At 34.5% G+C, this 19,357-nt stretch overlaps 1 protein-coding gene across 4 annotated transcripts in view; it reads right to left on the reverse strand.

The window, feature by feature from the left end:
• Positions 1–19,357, reverse strand: part of LRP1B (LDL receptor related protein 1B) — a 1,824,802-nt gene that overhangs the window by 441,096 nt on the left and 1,364,349 nt on the right. For all 4 annotated transcript variants that reach the window (XM_070581263.1, XM_070581262.1, XM_070581261.1 and 1 more), the window contains 4 exons: positions 4,501–4,627; positions 4,209–4,360; positions 3,788–3,912; positions 2,708–3,079 (listed from right to left, as the gene is read on the reverse strand). In XM_070581263.1, coding sequence (XP_070437364.1) covers positions 2,708–3,079; positions 3,788–3,912; positions 4,209–4,360; positions 4,501–4,627 — 776 coding nt within the window. The remainder of the gene's footprint in view (positions 1–2,707; positions 3,080–3,787; positions 3,913–4,208; positions 4,361–4,500; positions 4,628–19,357) is intronic.

Raw genomic sequence — 19,357 nt, forward strand, 5'->3', positions numbered from 1 at the left:
AATGTCAACATAGTGAAAAGGCAAATATCTGGTATTATTATGAGAATAGTTTTGATTTCATAGACTCATTCAACTTAGATTGGGGATCCCTAGGGAACTACACTTGAGGACTACAGGTCTAGAATATTCTTCCTCCTCTTCTCCTTCTCCACCTGGCCCAATCAACTGACAGATTCCTATTGATTCTATTAATTTCCTCATCTCAGCTCAGTGGCATCTTCCATCCTTCCAGGCAGATTTGTTATTCTCTGGGCCTTTAGTAGCCAGCCCTCGTGGTCTAGTGGTTAAGCCTCAGCACTCTCACCACCTGCTGCTGTTTGTTTCCCAGTCAGGGAATCACACCACCCATCTGTTGGTTGTCATACTGTGGCGGCTGTGTGTTGCTATGATGCTGTGAGCTATGCCACCAGTATTTCAAATACCAGCACGGTCACTGATGGTGGACAGGTTTCAGTGGAGCTTCCAGACTAAGACAGACTAGGATGAAGGACCTGGCCACCCACTTCAGAAAAAATTGGCCATGAAAACATTATCAATTGTAGCGGAGCATTGTCTGATACAGTGGCTGAAGGTGAGAGGATGGCGCAAAAAGACCGGGCAGGGTTTCGCTCTGTAAAGCACAAGATCTCTAGGAGTCAGAATTGACTCAATGACACTAATACCAAAGGCCTTTAGTATCCTATGGAATCTATTGAATTTCAATATTTGTTTACTTGTAGTTTTCTTCTTAAATTGTGGCTTCTAAAGATCTATGGATTCATATTCATCTTTATATCCAGGGTGCCTGACAAAGAATCTGGAGCACATAAAATGAATTAATAAGTTAATTAATTCATTGTGGATACAATGTGAGCATTTCCAACTCTGAATTGTATCAGTCTAGGAAAATGGAGGACCGAAGAGTGTTATAATGTAAATTTCATAGAGATATACCCAAAGAATCAACAAATCTCACATGTGTCTGAACTCTGTAATCAGGACACTTATTGTTGCATTTTCACACACACACACACACGCACACATACACATACACAGAGGGAAACCAAAATAGCATGTAGTAGAATATACAAATTGATATGAAATTATCAATATGTATGTTAACCTAGAGAATAAAGAAACAAGAATGTGTATTTGTAAAGTAAACACCTGAACTGATTTGGAAAAGCTGAGTAGGATTTGAATAAGCCAAGAGGACTGTGAAGCATATTAAACGTTGAAAGAACAAAATGAACAGTGGCATGAACAGCATGGGATGACAATGTACAATATGAAGTTTGACCTAAAATATCTGTTCTTTTATATGAGTAAACATACAAGAAGATGCTGTATCTCACTAGCTATCAGGTAAATGTATATTAATATAAATTGACTTTTTGTATATTAGATAGTCATAAGCTAATAAAAATTATAAAAATCATTGTTGGCAAAAGTGTGGGAAAATAGACAGTTGATAAAAACGTAAATTAATATAGTCTTTTTGGAGAGAAATTTGACCAGCTATAAAACAAAAATAAACACTGATTGACTTGCAATTTTATTTCTAGGGTTCTATGCCAAACAAGTACTCACATGTGTGAATAAGCATTTATATGCACAAATTTTCATTGTGACATTGTAAGTAATTATGAGACATCAGAAATATCTAAACGTTTATCAATAAGAAAATGGTTAAATAAATTAATTTATTTTTAGTATAGACTTAGGTACATTAGTATAATTAGTATAAAATTATTCAAAAGAATTAGATAGAGCCTTATATACTGAAATGAAAGCTTTTGAAGATATATCGTAAGCGAAAAAGAAGCAGCTGAATAATGCATATAGAATCATTCCATTTTTGTAATTATAAATGACATACACACATACATAAAGAAAATTCTGGAGGTATGACAGCTGCCAATTATAAGTAAGTAAATGGAATTGATGTTGCAGTCATAGGGCAGAAATCTCATTTTTAAATCCATATTACCTGAACACTTTACAATAAACATATATTATTTTGCAATTTAAAAAGTAACAGAAAAGATTGACCCCAGTATAGTGAAATTGGAAAAGTGAGAAATATGTGGAAACCACATAGAGATAAAGAAAAGAGAGAAGTTGCATGATATGAAGATAGTCCTTGTAAAAGTTGGATGACAAGAAAGAAATTTCTCTGAATTATATAGATAGTTCATACAATATTATGTTTGAACGATTATGTCCTATAAAATATTAAAAATATTTTAAAATATTACATAATTTCTTTAATAACATTTTCTCAGGACTGTTTTATATACATATTTATATATATATACAAAAATAATCTTTGATATTTGTTTTGGAAAATATAATTAACTGAATGTAATTAGATAAATATTCTCAAATACATAATTTCATCCAGTGGAAGAAAATACAATTAGCATAGTTTTATACTGAAAAATTATTTTCCACGAATTTAATACACTTATTTATAAGAAGCATTATGAAGGGATGTATTGAAAGTTCCATGATTAGAAGCTAATAATCATTATATACATGCTATACATGCTAGCAGTTAATTGCTTCTTTGACTTTTGGGGAGTCAGATGACATCGCTGCATTCATTCTTTGAATATAAACTCTAGGAAAATGTAATTGCTACATGCAATTGCCATTCTAATTTCTCTACTAAGCCAAATGATACTCATTTCCACCAAATTATTTAAAAAGAAATTGTTTTACTTACTTTCAACAATTACTTGTCTGTCTTCCCAGTTATCTTTAATAAGCTGTATATTTCCAAAGTGTGCATCGCTGTAAAAGATTCGGTTGGTACCTTTTCTTCTTTGATTATAGTCGAAAGCCAAGGCTATGACATTCCTGAAATAACGCGGATTCTCATATGGCCTTATTGGTGAATTTAAATTGGTTTCATCAGAAAGATGTATACTTTTTAATATTGTTCTCCCTGAATACAGCAAATAGCCTTCATGCCGTAGGCAAGTGACTTTATCCTCTGCCAAATATCCATGGGCACAAGCGCAAGTTCTCTGGGAATTTCCTCGATAAAGACAGAGCTGCTGACATCCACCATTGTCCTTGGCACAAACATTGGTCCCTGAGGAGAAAAAAAAGATACACACACACACACGTTTGTGCTTTTTCTTTTGTTTTTAAAACAGTTTTTTTCTTATAGAAATATTAAAAATTTAACATTGAATATTCTCATTTTTTATTCTTAGTTTTTAGACTGGTCAGTAAAATAAACACTATAAAGTATTGATTTTTTTTTAATCAGACCTCTTTAAATTCTTGGATTTCTTATTTCAAAGAGCACATCCTTTTGCTTCCCTCAATAAAAGCATTAAAAATTTCCCTTAATCAGACAGTTAAGTATATAACTCTTTCTTGAAACATGATACTGAGATTACAATAGGTTTTATGTATTGTAATCTTTGGCATAAGTAATGGATTCACTCAAAACATGAACTGAATTCACCAAAAAGAATATGCACCACTTTAAACTCTGTGTCTATGAAAGATGCAAAGTATTAAAGAAATTTATGACTCCAATGTGCCTAACATCCTAAGTATATTGGGCATAAGTTTTTACTCCAGTCTTGAGTAAAGATTTAATATGCTATCAAGATTTCTCTATCAGGTTAATTGTCCTCTATGAATCCATCATCTCCAAAGTTATTATATCTTCCTTTGACGTCAAGAAAATTAATTATAATTTATTTTCATGGATATTGTTTGTATGTACAAATGTTAAAAAAATAGAAATAAATAGTACAAAATGTATTTATTATATAAGAATGCTGACCTTTCTCTCTTACTCGGTTAAAGATTTTAACCTCCTTCAGGTTGACTCCAAGACCCGTTCTCATGGTTACGGTTTCTGTGGCGTCATTCTTGTGGCCCCTTCTGATGGACCCATTGGCATGTGCTCTGCCAAGAAGATGAACATACATGATCAACAATCTTTAACTAATTCAAATCAAGCCAGTTATTTAAGCTGAAGATAACAGATGGCCCAGCAGAAGGGCAAGAAATCAACTTTACTCTGTGACATTGAAATGGTTGAACCTACAATAGCAAGAGTGACTGCCTTTTCTGTGGAAATTACACGGCTTTGTGAGATCCCTTTTGTGACCTTGCTAAGGAATGGCTAATCCTACAAGGGTAAAGCAACTGGCACTGAAATAACATTTTGAGACTCAAATACTTATGAAAAAATAAATTACCTGTCAGACCAGTAGATGTAAGCCCCGAAGACTGCAACAGAAAACATATCCACATTGCTCCCTGACAGCACCATCTCACGATTCCCTCCAGTCTCAAGGTCGATTCTTTCTATCTTGTCTGTTCGAGCATCACACCAGTACAATTTATTTTCCTAAAGATCGATTGAAAAGTAATATTACAAGCTGTTTTGATTAAGTGTTTTATCAAAAAAATAAGAGAACACTAAAAGTGAATTAATGCAAGTTGGCAGTTAATGCACTTGAAATACCTAAGAAAAGAAATCCAACAGACCTCATAGTCAATGGAGATGCCATTCGGCCATGCTATTCCTGTGCTCACGAGGACAACCTTCTCTGAGCCATCTAAGCGAGTCTTTCCAATGCAGGGCATCTGTCCCCATTCAGTCCAGAACAAGTAGCTGGAATTAAATTGTTGGTTTATAGAAATATGTAGATAAACACAAAAAGATGTATTATTAATAATAGCGGTAACACTCATGCTAACAGAACAAAACCAATACATTTTAGAAAAAAATATACACGTGATTGTTTGCAATAAAAGAATTGTTATTGTAAAAACTATTTAACCATTCATAGAAATCATGAGGGTGGATTCAAAATCCTACCAAAATACCTTTTGTACATGCTGCTCCCTGTCTGAAATGCTCTTTTCCAACCTGTTTGCCTCATTTGCTCCTGTTTTTCATATCTCAAACATCGTTTCTTTGAAGAAAACTTCTGTATTCTCTCTGTTTATTGCACCATGTCCTCTGCCTCAGAGCATGGATTAGAGTGGAAAATTTACACTTGTGTTCCTTTACGATGTTATTTTTTATTAATATTTTTGCTTCACTACACTACAAGATCAATGAAGACAGTAATCTTTTCTCCTTTTTATTCACAATTACACCTACAGCATTAGGTAATTAGAAAATTTTGAAAATGAAAACCAGTGGTAGGTAAATACTTAATATATGAATATATAGATAAATGCATCATAACTTTCATTTCTGTCCACTTAGACTATTAAATGTTACTATTCTAATCTGAATTTTACAAATTATCTTGTGAAGCCATCTTAAAACATGGATTCATACAAAAGGAGACATTCTTGTTTTAGCAATCTCATAATGCAAAATGTAATGTAGAAGGACTATGGAAGAAAATGAAATATAGAAAGAAAATCCAGAGTATGCTAAAGTAAAACAACATGTGAAAAAATGAAATGTAGAAAAACAGAAAGTATATAATTCATGCTTTCACTCATTCATTCAACAAATAGAATATTTACATTACAATACAGAATCCATTCTTTCAGATAAATAAGATCCATTCTTTTGAAGTCATATTCATTGAAGAAGTTATATTCATTGAAGTTGTTCTTCAATGGTCAGATAACAGCAATGACAAAATTTTAGAAAAATACGATGTGGACTGGCCCAGTGGTGTAGTGGTTAAGTTCACATGCTCCACTTCAGTGGCCAGGGTCTCACAGGTTCACATCTTGGTCACAGACCTATACATGGCTCATCAAGCCACGCTGTGGCAGCCTCCCAAATACAAAATAGAGGAAGACTGGCACAGATGTATGCTCAGCATCAAACCTCCTCTAACAAAAAGAGGAAGATTGGCAACAGATGTTAGTTCAGGGCCGATCTTCCTCACCAAAAAAATAAAGAAATAAGATAATGCTTAAAAAAAATACGATAATCATTGATTCATTTAGGCAAAAACGGGTATGTATTCTGTGCGTATTTGACACAAGAAGAGAAAGTGAGACAGCATACAGAAAAATCAAAGAAGACCTAAATTCATATTTTGTATCCACTCAGATTTATCCATTAAAAAAGATACTTAACTACATAAAAATATATGTATTTCTTTTATGCATATTGTTTTGATTTATTTTAAAAGTTGATTTTTTTCTCAAAAAAACGCTGTATAAAATAAATGTGGTGGATTTTTACAGCCAGACAAAAAAGAGGTGTGGTTAGAATCCCAAGTATATTAATTTTGAAGAAAGTATCAGTCATATTTACAAGCTCTATAAATCAGAAAGGGAAAACTGTAGCCAGAAATCCAACTATTTTATTGGTTAGATCTAGGTTGAAGCAGGCATGAAAAAATCTATACTTGTACTAAAGCTAAGATTTTTTAAACTTTAAGGCAGACTCTCATTGTATTTAAAAATTATTAAAAATAAAATAACGATTTAACTGGGAGGCAAAATTTGTTGCTCCATTTAACTTTTTAAAGACGAATTTTATCACTAATAATGCTCTTAAAATGAGCAGTCAGACATTATGTTAAATGGCAGGAGATTTTACAATGTGAAGGAGGCATTTTGAGAGCTAGGACAGACATATGCTTCCTTGTTCCATCTGATCTTATCATCTACTTTTAATATACTCCAGAGTTCAAGTATGGAAGGAAAGGTGTATAACATACCTTTTATTTGACAGTAATCTGCCTTCAATGCACTAAATGAGTAATAAAAATATTTCGAGTGAGTAGGCTGAATCAGCCATTTACCATGTTTAGCCCTGAATCTCACAGCTATGAAAGTCACAGCTCAGGAAGTTAACAATACACAGTCACGCGGCTGATAAGGGTCCAAGCCAGGAACCACACTCAGGCTTCACTAACTCAGACATATACTGTCTTCTCTATGTTGTCTCACCAAATATAAATATAATACAACAACACAATAATCTTATATCCACTATTATTTTTCCCTAGGTATAAGGAGTATAACAAAGGTCTCCATACTTAAAAACACAAAACAAAACTTGACAAAGGTCTTTGTATTGAGAAACAAGTTTCTTTCTTTTTTTCCCAGATAGTCCCTATTCATTTTAAATTTGCAATACTTCCACGCAGGAGGCAGGGATGAATGGCAATAAAATTAGGGACAAAAATTATTCAAAACAAAACTATCTTGAATACAGATTTTACTCAAGTTTTCAGTAAGTGATTTGATAAACTATCATAATATATGAAGCCACATCTGACTGTAGAAATGACTTTTATGGCTAAATAATTTATCAACTTAATAAACTAAAAGATTCTACACCTACCAAAATTAGGCAACATTTTATGAATGTCAGGCAAAGAAAAATTTATTTGCTCCTTAAACTGAAATTGAAAGCAAAGAATTGAATAGAATTAGCACCTTGAGAACCTTCGGGGATTATAAACCAAATGTAGAGAAAGAACACTCTCGAAGCAAATAAAACTGCAGGGAAAAACTTATGAATAATTTAAGATAGCAATTTACATAGCTGTACTTGAGATAACTTCAGTGAACACAGATTCTTCATATCTAAACATGATCTTTAGCAACGGGAAGAAATGAAAATTTTTCTCACTGCTTTCCGACACTCCATGGAAATAGAGATTTCGTGACATCGTTATATATTGATATAGGCCCCATTTGAGTTCAAATTTGTTGGATTATATGATGTAGCCAAGAAAATTGCCTTTTGGGTATTAGCTTGGTAAATCTAGCCCTGAAAATACTTTTCAAGGCTATCCCAGACCCAGAAATTTTAAAAATTGTCAAAATCAAATCTTATGTTGTATAACTGAATTTTCTCTGGATAATAATGTGTCCCCAACTGAAAAGCCCCTTATTTACAGAGACTTGGATTTACAGAATTCAAAAACTTAAAATTTAAAAAGGGATGTTCAAAAGTGGTTTAAAGGATTATAGGAACACCATCAGAAATCATCATAACACAAATATCGCTGTTGTATTAATTAGACAGAAGTTCTTGGCAGGAAAATATGCAATGAATACATATCACGAGTTAAATCCAAGTAATTGTTGATGCTTGGATAATAGGTAAAAGATTCAATTTTGCAGCACTGGAGTTCTCAAAAGCCCAGCATACACTTATTGTTCCCCAAGAGTTTTTTTTTAAGATTGGCCCCTGAGCTAACAACGTTGTTAGTCTTTTTTTTTTCTGCTTTTTCTCCCCCAATCCCCCCAGTATATGGTTGTATATTTTATTTACCTGTGGGTCATTCTAGTTGTGGCACGTGGGACGCCGCCTCAACATGGCCTGATGAGCCGTGCCATGTGTGCCCAGGATCCAAAATGGCGAAAACCTGGGCCGATCAGCAGCTCCCGAGAACTTAACCACTCGGCCACGGGGCTGGCTCCCTCCCCAAAAGTTTATTGAATTTATCATATGACAACTGTACTGATGTCAGAATTAGTTTACACATAAATATACTTATAAAGGAAAACAAATGATTTCTGCCACAATTAGTTAGATTCAAGCTGAAAAAGATACAAAGCATTATAAATGTCTTTGAAAAATCTCAAAGAAATATGTTTTGAGAAATAAAGCTAACATGGAAACAAATCTTCAACTTTGGTGAGGGAAGGGTAAAAGAGTGTAGGGAAGAAAGAGAAGAATGAATAAGTCTAAACTGTTAAAAAAGAAAACAGTATTAAATATGATTCCTTTATTTTAGATACCTGAACAATAGTGAAAAGCAACTATTTTGAATATTTTCTTTGAAGTTAAGATTCTCTTCTTTGACTGTTAAGCTGTTTCCCTGGAGTACAGATCTGGATTGCAATTTTTACAATAAACTCGCCATTTCTTCCTATTCCTATGCCTACTCTAAAAGAGCAGGATTCGGGTACTTTATCAGATATGGTATAGAAAACGTGAGATAACCAAAACTTTCCACATTGGCACAAAATTAAAGACCATCTAATTCTCTTATATAGGTAGTTGCCTTGGTTGAGAAGAGAATCAAGAATGTCACTGTGTCCACTGCTAGATTGGGGGTCAACAGTGTGTTACTATATCTGCAAAAAGTAAACAAAACAAAGCAAAAGAAAAACCCTACAGATCAGTAACAGTAGCCAGGTTTTATGTGAGCATGAGTTTTTATTCAACAAAAACTGCTTGTAATTCTCAATGTTTCACTAGGATCACTTAAAAGTCATAACTGAATAGCTTGTAGGCCAACATATCAGTGTGTCCAATATCAGGACACAAGCAAAATAATATAGTATTGTAAAAGCTTGAATACATTTCACGAACACGTGAATTGGCATCCTTCATCCTCTATGAGGAATATGGTATAATATAACCCTTATCTATTCCTGTGAGGGCTTCTTCACATTTCCTTTTTCTTCATTTACGTGCAGTATTGTTTTGAGAAAGCATTACATCCCAATCCCAAACACTTTTCAAGTCCTGAATGTGTTACTATTGCTTAGAGGCTCCTGCAACATAAAAAGAATCCAACCAAAGATAGCAGGACACTCTGCTAATAGGAAGAGAGTCTAGAGACAGCATAACCTTGAATACTACTTTTAAATTTTTTTCCTGTCAGTGATTTGGTCAATGATTCTCAAATGTATTCTTTCATTGCAGTCACGTACTCATTCAACAAATATTAATTGGGTACCTATTTTGTGCTAGAAGCAGATGATACAAAATAAATTGGACTTAGTGGCCCTCATGAATCTTACCATTTAATGGTAGAGTCAAATGGGTAAATAAAGAATTACCTGAGAAAAATGCTAGCAGAAATACTTAAAAGTTGCTAGTTGTAAGTCTCCACAAGTCTTGAAAGTAGGGGTTTCAGCATTGAAAATGCTGATGTGCTATGGTCAGAGAAGTTGTCATTCCTATACACAACTTCAGAAATGAACTTTTCTTTCGAGCCAAAATAAAGATACAGGCCATCTGGGTTATTCTCTCTTTCTGTTTAAGCTTAAAAAACATTTTTAAGTTATCATTTGTTCTATAGGTCTCATTCTTCTTTCTGTTATTCTTAAGTTTTATATTAGATTCCGTCTTGATTCACTACTTTGCAATATTGAGAAATTATATAAAAGAATGATCATGTGTGTGCCGAGCCAACACAGGAGAAGTATGCAGGAAAAGTCTTCACAAAGAAGTTTCTTTGGCATATGTAATCCTATAGTACGTTAGGCTTGTCACCCTATATTATATTTCGTTTCTTATTTTATTTATGCATTTAATTTATGCATAATTTATTTTATTTATGCATTTAACACCCCATTGCCCATCCTCTCATTTTAACAAATACATACATATACACGCACACATACGTATATGATACTAATTTGAAATTTACATGTCTAAAATTGATTTTCTTGAGTGAATGGTCAATCTTTTTGGTATCTTCAATATATAATACTTGATGTTTCCCCATAATCCATGAACTTTTCTATGAAATACCTAACACTTAGACTCCTAGTGCTCAGGAGCTGATTTAGAATTCTTAAAATATTATACAGAAATTTTCAATTTGTTTCATGACCTCAAACCTGTCTTATACATCAGTCATACCCAACTTACCCTGGATATTGCACATTGAAACAAACTGAGGGAATTCCTTATAGGAAAATAGAGAAAGAAATCTTTCAAACCTCTCTTTTGCCATTTTACCACATTTTTATTGGTCAGATTCCCTTGAGAAATTAGGGAAAGGTCATACATTTGTGTGTGGCTATCTGTGGTTTCCACTCAACACAGCTTTGGTGGTCTGGGCCAGGGGGTCCCTCTTGCAGTGGGAGGTGGCTTGACCTTTCTGGCTTCCCTTTCTCCTCCACCAGCCACACAGCTGCAGTGACAGCCCAGGGCACCTTGATCACTTCTAGGACTTCTTCCCTCCTTTTAGCCAGAGAGGTAAGATCCAATAATCATGTTTACCAGTTAAGTAATGAGGATGAAGCATATTGTACTATGTGACTAGTCTTAACTAGTAAAAGACTAAGTAAGATCTATCTAGCTTTGAAAGAAAGGTGTCTGCAGTAGAATTTTTGAGAAAATTCCCAATGAAAAATACTGACACAGTTTTCTTTCATCTTTCATCATAATTTGTTCATATGCCTCTCTCAGACACCTGTAGAGAAAGATGGCTGTGATTTGGGGCATGAGTGTGCTACTCCTGAGTTACCTGACCCTCGTGCTATCTTAACATTATATCCTAGCAACCCAATTCCACTATTTCTATTGAAAATTAAATTTAATTCTATTTCTCTTTTTATGTGTCACCTTGCCTTAAGATGAAAAATATACTCTAGGAGTTATTTTTATGTTATGGTGTTAAACTACCCTATACTCTTGGTACCTCAACAGATGTTAAACTGTCATCCAAGACCTTCCGTATATTGTTGAGCACATTCTAAAAGCGTACATATATATATACAGTCATTCAAAGACCATTTGACAATATGTACTTGTTGAACACCAAGATTCCATGTCAAACTGAAACTTTGCCATGGAAAGAAACACTCTTCAGTAAGTTATTTGTGGCCATAAATATATAAAGCTAAATTAAGACAGGCAATATGCATCTTGGTGCCTAAAAAGAAAAAGAAAAATCACAGAGTATTTTTGCTTCATTTAGAGATCATAACCATGGAAGTTAATCAACTTTTTTGGTATCATACTGTGACTTCTCTTTCTTTGTTGTAAGTAGACAATGACTTTTTAGCATAAAGAAAATTAGTACATTTCAGTTTTTTTAAAGAAAGTGATGCCTTACCCAAAAAAAAGTCAATGGAGGGGAAAAACTGATTTTTCAAGCTGAACTAAATTCATACATGCTTTCTATTTTGCATTTGGCTACATTTTAAAAGACTTGCAGCCTCCATTGTTCAAAACCAGGCTTCATGCCCACTTTTCAAGGCACATTTATGTCTTGGATTCAGCTAATTTACTCCATTATGGCTAACCTTTTCCCTCGGCAATACCACCTGCCATATTTTAACTTCAGATAGAATATTAAAATGTTATACTTTATTCCAATGATATGAATTTTGACATTTAAATTTCTATGTAATATTACTTGGAAATCAATGTTTGAATAACTTTTACTTAGACTGGTCATTTTTAAGCCTTTTTTTCCCCTCTGAATTCAAGTCAGTAAATATGTAGATAACATGTAGAGAGACACGTATCACTAATATTTCCGAGCAATAATAAACATTTCCTGGAAATAAGCTGAACATTTAAAAGGGTGTATTAATTCTTAACCATGAATCCTGAAAAATGTCTATTCTTGTGATTTAATTCATTTTTAAGAAGTGTTTTTAAGAAGAAGTGAGGGTACAGAGGACAATAATATTTAAAATATTGCTACATATGTCAAAGATTTCTTGTTTTCTAGGATAAAATGCAAATCTTGTTTTGGGGGCTCAAAATTAAGAAATCAAAAATATTTACTGAGATCCTCCAGCTGAGTCTGTGCTGAGCTCATGGTTGCAATAGAGAGAAATGGAAAATCTAAGAGACATCTGTAAAGAAGAAATGACAGGATTTAGTGACAGAAATAGATGATGAAAAACTCCAGAAAATCTAAAGTAAGTTTCAATTTTGTCAGGACAAAAGAACCACGATAACACACAAAGAGATGCCATGCTTAGGAAAGGATGTCTGTAGAGAAGAGGTAGGAGGATACGTTAAGTTTCAGCGACAGTTGGACAATCAAATAAATAATTTCTAAAGGATCTTGGAAATATAAGTAAAAGAATGAAGATGAGATTTGGGGAGTAATGTAGTGATTCAAGTCCAAAACACGAAAATAAGTTTAAAGGATAAATATAGCAAGAAAGAATGGCATACAAAACTTTAAATGAGGAGAAAGATGTTCAGAGGAGATAAACAATGCTCAGAGGAGATATATGGAAGAGGTCAGAGAGAACAAGAAAACTCAGAGCTAAACAAGGTAACAGAGAATAAATTCTTGAGTGGGTAATCAACTGAGAATAATGTCAAGGAGAAGGCAAGTGGTGTGAAACCTGAAAAATATCTCTGGATTTGGCTATGGATAAATTTAGAAATTTCTGGAAAGAACAGAAGGCAAAAATCCATTTCAGAAGTTCAATGAAGGACTATGGGTATAGGTCTGTATTCCAAGAAGTTGAGAAGTAAACATGCAGAGAGAAAAAAGTCACTGGCAATTTTTTTTTTTTTTTTAAATAAGACCTGAGACTATTTGAAAGCACAGGGAAAGGCTTCATTGAAAAGAACAAATTAAAGATGATAAAATAGAAAGGAATAGATACTGCATGAGATGCATGAGGAAATAGATGCCATTGTGTCCAGAATAAAAGTGGAGAAATAGATTTAAGTAAGAAAGAAAACTTTCTCTGAGGTTACACTCAACTTATCTCAAAACACTCACAGTATGAATTCATACATTCCATTTTCCCATACCACCACATCACCACTCTATCACACTTAACCACCAAATTTATTTAATTGCTTTACTACTCGCTGACATTTTCTCCCTTCATTGCTGATATATTTACGGACTGTATGACTCATGTTGATGACCCTTGAACATTCCAGCTCACAGTTTCTCATCTTTATCTGTTCCTGGGACCTACACCTCTCTTTTGCCTCTGTCTTACATAAGCAAGGCCACAAACTAACCTTACTTATAATGTGAAAATGTTTTATTTTCTATTTGACCAATCTGAAGCCATCTTCTCTTAATTTATAGAGTTGTCTTGGTCATTCATGTCTGCTGAACCTTAAGTCTGTACTCTTACCTTGGTCTCCTGCTCTTGGTTTCCCTCCATTCCATTATTACCTTCTAGATCTCACCTCCTGACTGGAAACTCATGGTGACTCCATTACAATTGCCAACTTTGAATCTATCACCTCCTCCTTCCTTTTCGGCTCATTTTCCCACTTTTTTTGCTACTGCTAATGTTGCCAAGCATTATACTCAAGGTCATATAAACATCCTAATTAGATTCTAGAAATCCATCCGAGCTGCACTCATGTTGCTTGAAATCTTTTTATTCATATTGTATTTTATTCTTATTCTATTCACCATAATAGTTTCAGCAAAACTTATCTATTCATTCAAAGCTGCTAACCCTACTCATGTTGACTATCACCTATGAGTTTCTTTAGTTTCACCATTGCCACATTCTATTGCCATATTCTGTTTCTTCTTTCACTTCATCTCTAAAAATAGAAGGGGAAGAGAGCTTCCCCTAATTTAATCCTCTCATTTAAATTTATCTCATTTGATCCTCCCAATAACCCAAAAGGATATAGACATTTCAGATCAAGACATTTCAAAAGATCTCAAAGGTAAGAAATATTCAAGCTGGGGTTCCAAACTGTAGTGGACATTGTTGGTGCTCCACTTAGACACCCTCAGATCCTGTTTACTATTTCTGGGTACTCCAGTGCCCAGGCTCTACATCCTTTGCCTCTAATAGCTCACATAGGCAGCTTTCTTCAGAGGACAAAATCACTTCCTTCGCAAGCAGTACTGAGAGCTAGAAATCTTGGGAGTGTATGTCTTGCTGGAGTGTATGACTTTTATCCAATGAATGATTGGGTGAGAGTCTGAAAGCCAAGCTCTCTTGCTTTGAAGTGAGGTTTACACTCCAGAGTTCCCTAAGCAATCAGTCCAAGGCCTGTACTTTGCTCACAGTTGAACCTTTGCTTGGTCTCTTCCTCTTTCCTATCCTTCTCTCACATCCTGAATTGAATTCTCACTCACGGTTCCATTTCTGGGATGTAAAACACAAATCTTGTCTATCTGCTTTCTGTCCCTTGTTCTTCCTCTCCATTCTATTGCTTCTTCCTTGGCAAGATTCATCCTCCACTCCCTGGAATTTGTCTCCATTTTACATGCATTTTTTACCCTTTTCCTTTCTGCCAGTTTCCTCCTTTATGCCTAGAAATATGTGTGCTACCCCCAGATTCCCATACTAAGAAAAACTTCCTGTATACCCTATTATCTTCTCAACATACCTTATATATGTTTCTCTTTCTGTTTATTGCCCACATTTTTGTCACTGTAGTCTAAGTATGCTGGTTCTACTTTCTAGTTATTTTTCACTTATTAATTCGTTATATTTGGCTTCTCCTTAAATTGATAACAATTAACAATATCATCCTGATCATCTACTGTATGTTCTGCTCTCTGCTTTTATCTCTCCTAATCTATTGCTGGAAGAGTCTTCTTCCTAAAACTCTCTTTCCTTCTATGATACAGTAATTTTTTGAGGACTTGAAATGGCTGTTTTTTTCTCTCTCTCTTTCTTTTGTCTTATTGTTGATTTCTTTTTTTCCCTCTTAATTATTTCATCTCTTAACTATAAACATTCTTCATTCTTGTCCTTATACTTATTTTTTCAGTACTTTTTCTTGAGTAATTTCATTGACTACCATGGTTTTTTCCAGAGTCTAAACTCTGTTGGAATAAGTAGCAAATGACTATATTTATCCAACTCATGATTCCATTTATGCTCTGTTGAATATCTCTTCTCCAGAATTTGCTATCTCAGAAAAAATTCATGACTTCCAAGACAATTTTAGTTCAAAGAACACAATCATACTGTTAAGATTAATTTCCAGGCATAAAAGAATAGATCTCTCTAAATCCAAACTTAAATCTCCTTTCTATTTTAAAATTCTCTTCCGTTTCTTCAACTTTGACCTGACTCCTCCTGGCCTGAGGACTTGCAGTGAGAAAGTGACACAATATTTTTATGTACTGCTCTTTTCTATTTATTTTAGTCTTCCCCTTACACATTTGCCTCTAGCTGTCTCCATTATTTGGCTTGAGGGCAGAGAAGGGACCCCACCCCCTCCATAACACTCTGCCTGGGATGATAAATAACCATTGCTAAGAAACCCCTAATTTAAAGAATGCTACATCTTCAATAAACTCTCATCACACTTCTGATCTGCTTATGTGGGTTGTCCAAGGCCAGGGGGAAGCTTAGGAGAGGCTCCAGGACCAGTTTAGATTTCACTTGGTAAACTAGAGAAGGTAGCAGCATGGTAATTTATTTAAAATGTGAGGAACCCTATTGCCTATTTTATGACCCCAAGTTATCTTCCAGCTACAGCACTTACTCTTCCCCTCATGGACCTCACGTATTTATATTTTTGCCGAAGGCCTTTGCTTCGCCACTCTCCATCTTTGATTACTCTGTTTCTTCTTCACATAACATATTCCCACTCCATCTCAGAAAACTTTCTCCTTCAAGTCTCCTCCATAAAGCCTCTACTAATCACCACTATTGCTGCTACTACCCTCACTTTCACTACCTACTCTAATTATATGCTCTCTCTTTTTTCTTAAAACTCAATGTAATTTTATAATGGTCTTATTCAAATTATTACTTTAAAGCGAGATTTCAATATGAGCTTTAAGCTTGAGTTATATCAATCTAGTCTTTTTAATGTCTGAAAAATGAGTCTTACTTTATGAGACTACTCTTTCAACTGAAATTTTGAATTTGCTTAAATTTCCAGTTTAAACAAAACTCATTGTGAACAGAAGCAACATCTTATTTATATCATCATACTTCACAGTGGCCACAAGTGTCTTTCACATAGTAAGCAGTCCTATTTTGTCAAGATATACTGAAGTGAAGGCTGATGAGGAGAGGGAGATGTCTTGACATGATGTGGTTCACAGTGCATAGCATTCAATAAATGTTCATTGGATAAACTGACAAAAAGTGGAGTATATGTGGGTTTCTTTACCTGATGTTCTCAATCATCCTAGAGAATATTAGGTACAGTTATACCCTAAGATGGCTGTGGAGATATAAAAGACATTTAAGGAAAGGAAGGTCTGGAATAACAACTTGAGGGTGTATAACAGGTTTCAATAAGAAATGAAAAGCAAAACCACAGAGCAACAAGTAGCAGCAAGAGGATCCTTAAGTTGAACTGCATGAATCTATAATAGGCCAGGCACAAGAGGTTCTCTACAATACAAATGAAGTGTTGGACTTATTACAAATATGAAGAGAAGAAATTCTTTATCAGAAACAAACCCATTTCCTATGTATCTGTGCAACTTCATAACATTTTAATTATATTTGTTCTTACCATTAAAATAATTATTCACAGTCCATCACTTGATCAGATTTTCTCTATAGAGGCTATAATGACTCATTGTTTGAATATAAATTATAATTTAAAAAGAGATTTTTAAAATACTGGAAGAGGACACTTTCATTTTCAAGTTTAAGGGTGTGATGTGGACACATTCAATGTGTTTTATTATTACAATTAAACAAAATTACACCCTCCCTTCCCGGTCTTAATATGAAGAGGCATGCATCCCTGGTCACACAATGGTAGACAAGAAATTGCACAGAGGGAAGTCAGACCCAATTCAAAATTTTTTTATAAGCCTCCTTTCCTAATTATTTTCCAGCATTTTCTCATTGCTGTTCACTCTTTCTTTCACTTATAGTTTTAACCTCTAAATTTTCATAATAATTTTTTCCTGAAACTGTTAAAATTGTTTTCTTATATGCTTGACATTTTTGGTTATTAATTTCTATAATGCTTAACACTATATACGTAACATGTAACACACACATACGTACACACATACATATCATAATCTTTGGATTTTAGAAAAACCTAACTCTCCCACATATCAAATTGATGACAGAGTAATATATTTAAAATTGTAACTCAGTTTCTTTATCTGATAAATGAAGAAAATAATGCCACTGTAGGTTTGTTGTGAGCTTTTAAACAGACTGAAAGAGGACCCACTGGTGAATTCTGAGCAAAGAAGTGACAGCCATTTACATTCCAGAAGAATCCTTAGCAACTTCAAGAAGAACAGACTATAGGAGTACAAGGGTAGAAGATGGTAACCCACAACCCAGAAATGTTGGCAAAATTTATAACAGCTCAGGCTAGGCAGGTAGCAATGAAAATTCTGAGAAGTAGGTAGTGTATGAATGTATTTTGAAGCCAAAGGTAATAGAATTCCTGGTATACTGGATATAGGGTATGTGAGAGAGCTACCAAAGGTGATACCAAGTGTTTTGGCCTAAGCAGCTGAAATAATAGAATTGACAGCTACCAATGGAGAAGTCATAATTGCAAAGAAAGATTCAGTTGAGTTTTGGACCTATTAAGGTTAAGATTTCTGATGGATCTTATTCCAGTTATCTATTGCTGCTTAACAAACCACTCCAAATTTAGAGGCTTAAAACAAGAATAATTTATTTTCTTATGAATTGCAATTTTTTCAGAGCTCAGCAGGAACAACTCATCTCTTCTTCACATCAACTGCCATGACACCAAGGCTGAGGTGACATAATGGCTGAGGACTCAGTTATTTGAAGGTTCACTCACTCAACACGTCTAGCAACTGGTAACTGGCTGTCAGCTGAAACCTTAGCTAGAGTTGTTGGCTGGAACACTTACATGCAGCCTCTTCGTGGGGCTGCTTGTCTTCCTCACAGCAGAGTGGCTGGCTTTTAAGAGCATCCCAAGAGAACCAGGTAGACATTTTATCTTTTATGATATAGCCTCAGAAGTTAAATAGTTTCACTTCCATAATAGTCACAGCCTCATTCAAATTCAAGTGTACGGAAAAGGCCTTCCACCTTTCTTTTTTGAAAGAGTGAATGTCACATTGTAAGACGAGCATGTAAGATGGCAGATATTGTTGTAATCAACTTGGAAAATAAAATCTGCTACAGATCTCTAAATGAAAATATGGAATAAGCAGTTGAACATAAAAGTCTAGAGTTCAGGAGTGAGGTCTGATCCGGGTATATACATTTTAGAGACTTTAACATTTAGATTGGATGAGATGACCAAATGAAGAAGAGAATAACACCAAAGACTAAGTTCGGGGGAACTTCAACATTAAGAGGTCAAAGAAAAAAGAAATAAGAAAGGAGAATGAGTTGGAATGATCTCCAAAACAGAAAAATCAAGAAAGAGAGTTGGTTTCATTCTTCCTCATATTGTCTCCTTGAAATCTATCCCCTCAAGATCTTGCCTAGCAATAGAAACTAAGTTTGTTCAGATATCCAGTGTATACTATTTGGTCTAGGACCTTACCCCAGCCCAGGTGATGAAACATAACTTGTCTAAATATGTCAATATTATCTCTGCCCTTTGGCTATTAAATGACCTAAGAATGGGCATGTAATCCCCTTCAGGCTAAGGAAAAACAAAGGGATTAACACTAAGACAATTCCCTGCTCAAATAAAACAATATAGCCCAGCAAGGAAAAGATGTTTTGTCCTATCACTCTTCTCCTTCCTTAAGTCAACATGCTCCCTGATGAGATATCAAGCATGTGTAACAATGGGGCCATAACATCAAGTGTAAGACAAAAA

This window comes from Equus przewalskii, chromosome 17 (assembly GCF_037783145.1).
Source record: "Equus przewalskii isolate Varuska chromosome 17, EquPr2, whole genome shotgun sequence".
Lineage (NCBI taxonomy): Eukaryota > Metazoa > Chordata > Mammalia > Perissodactyla > Equidae > Equus > Equus przewalskii.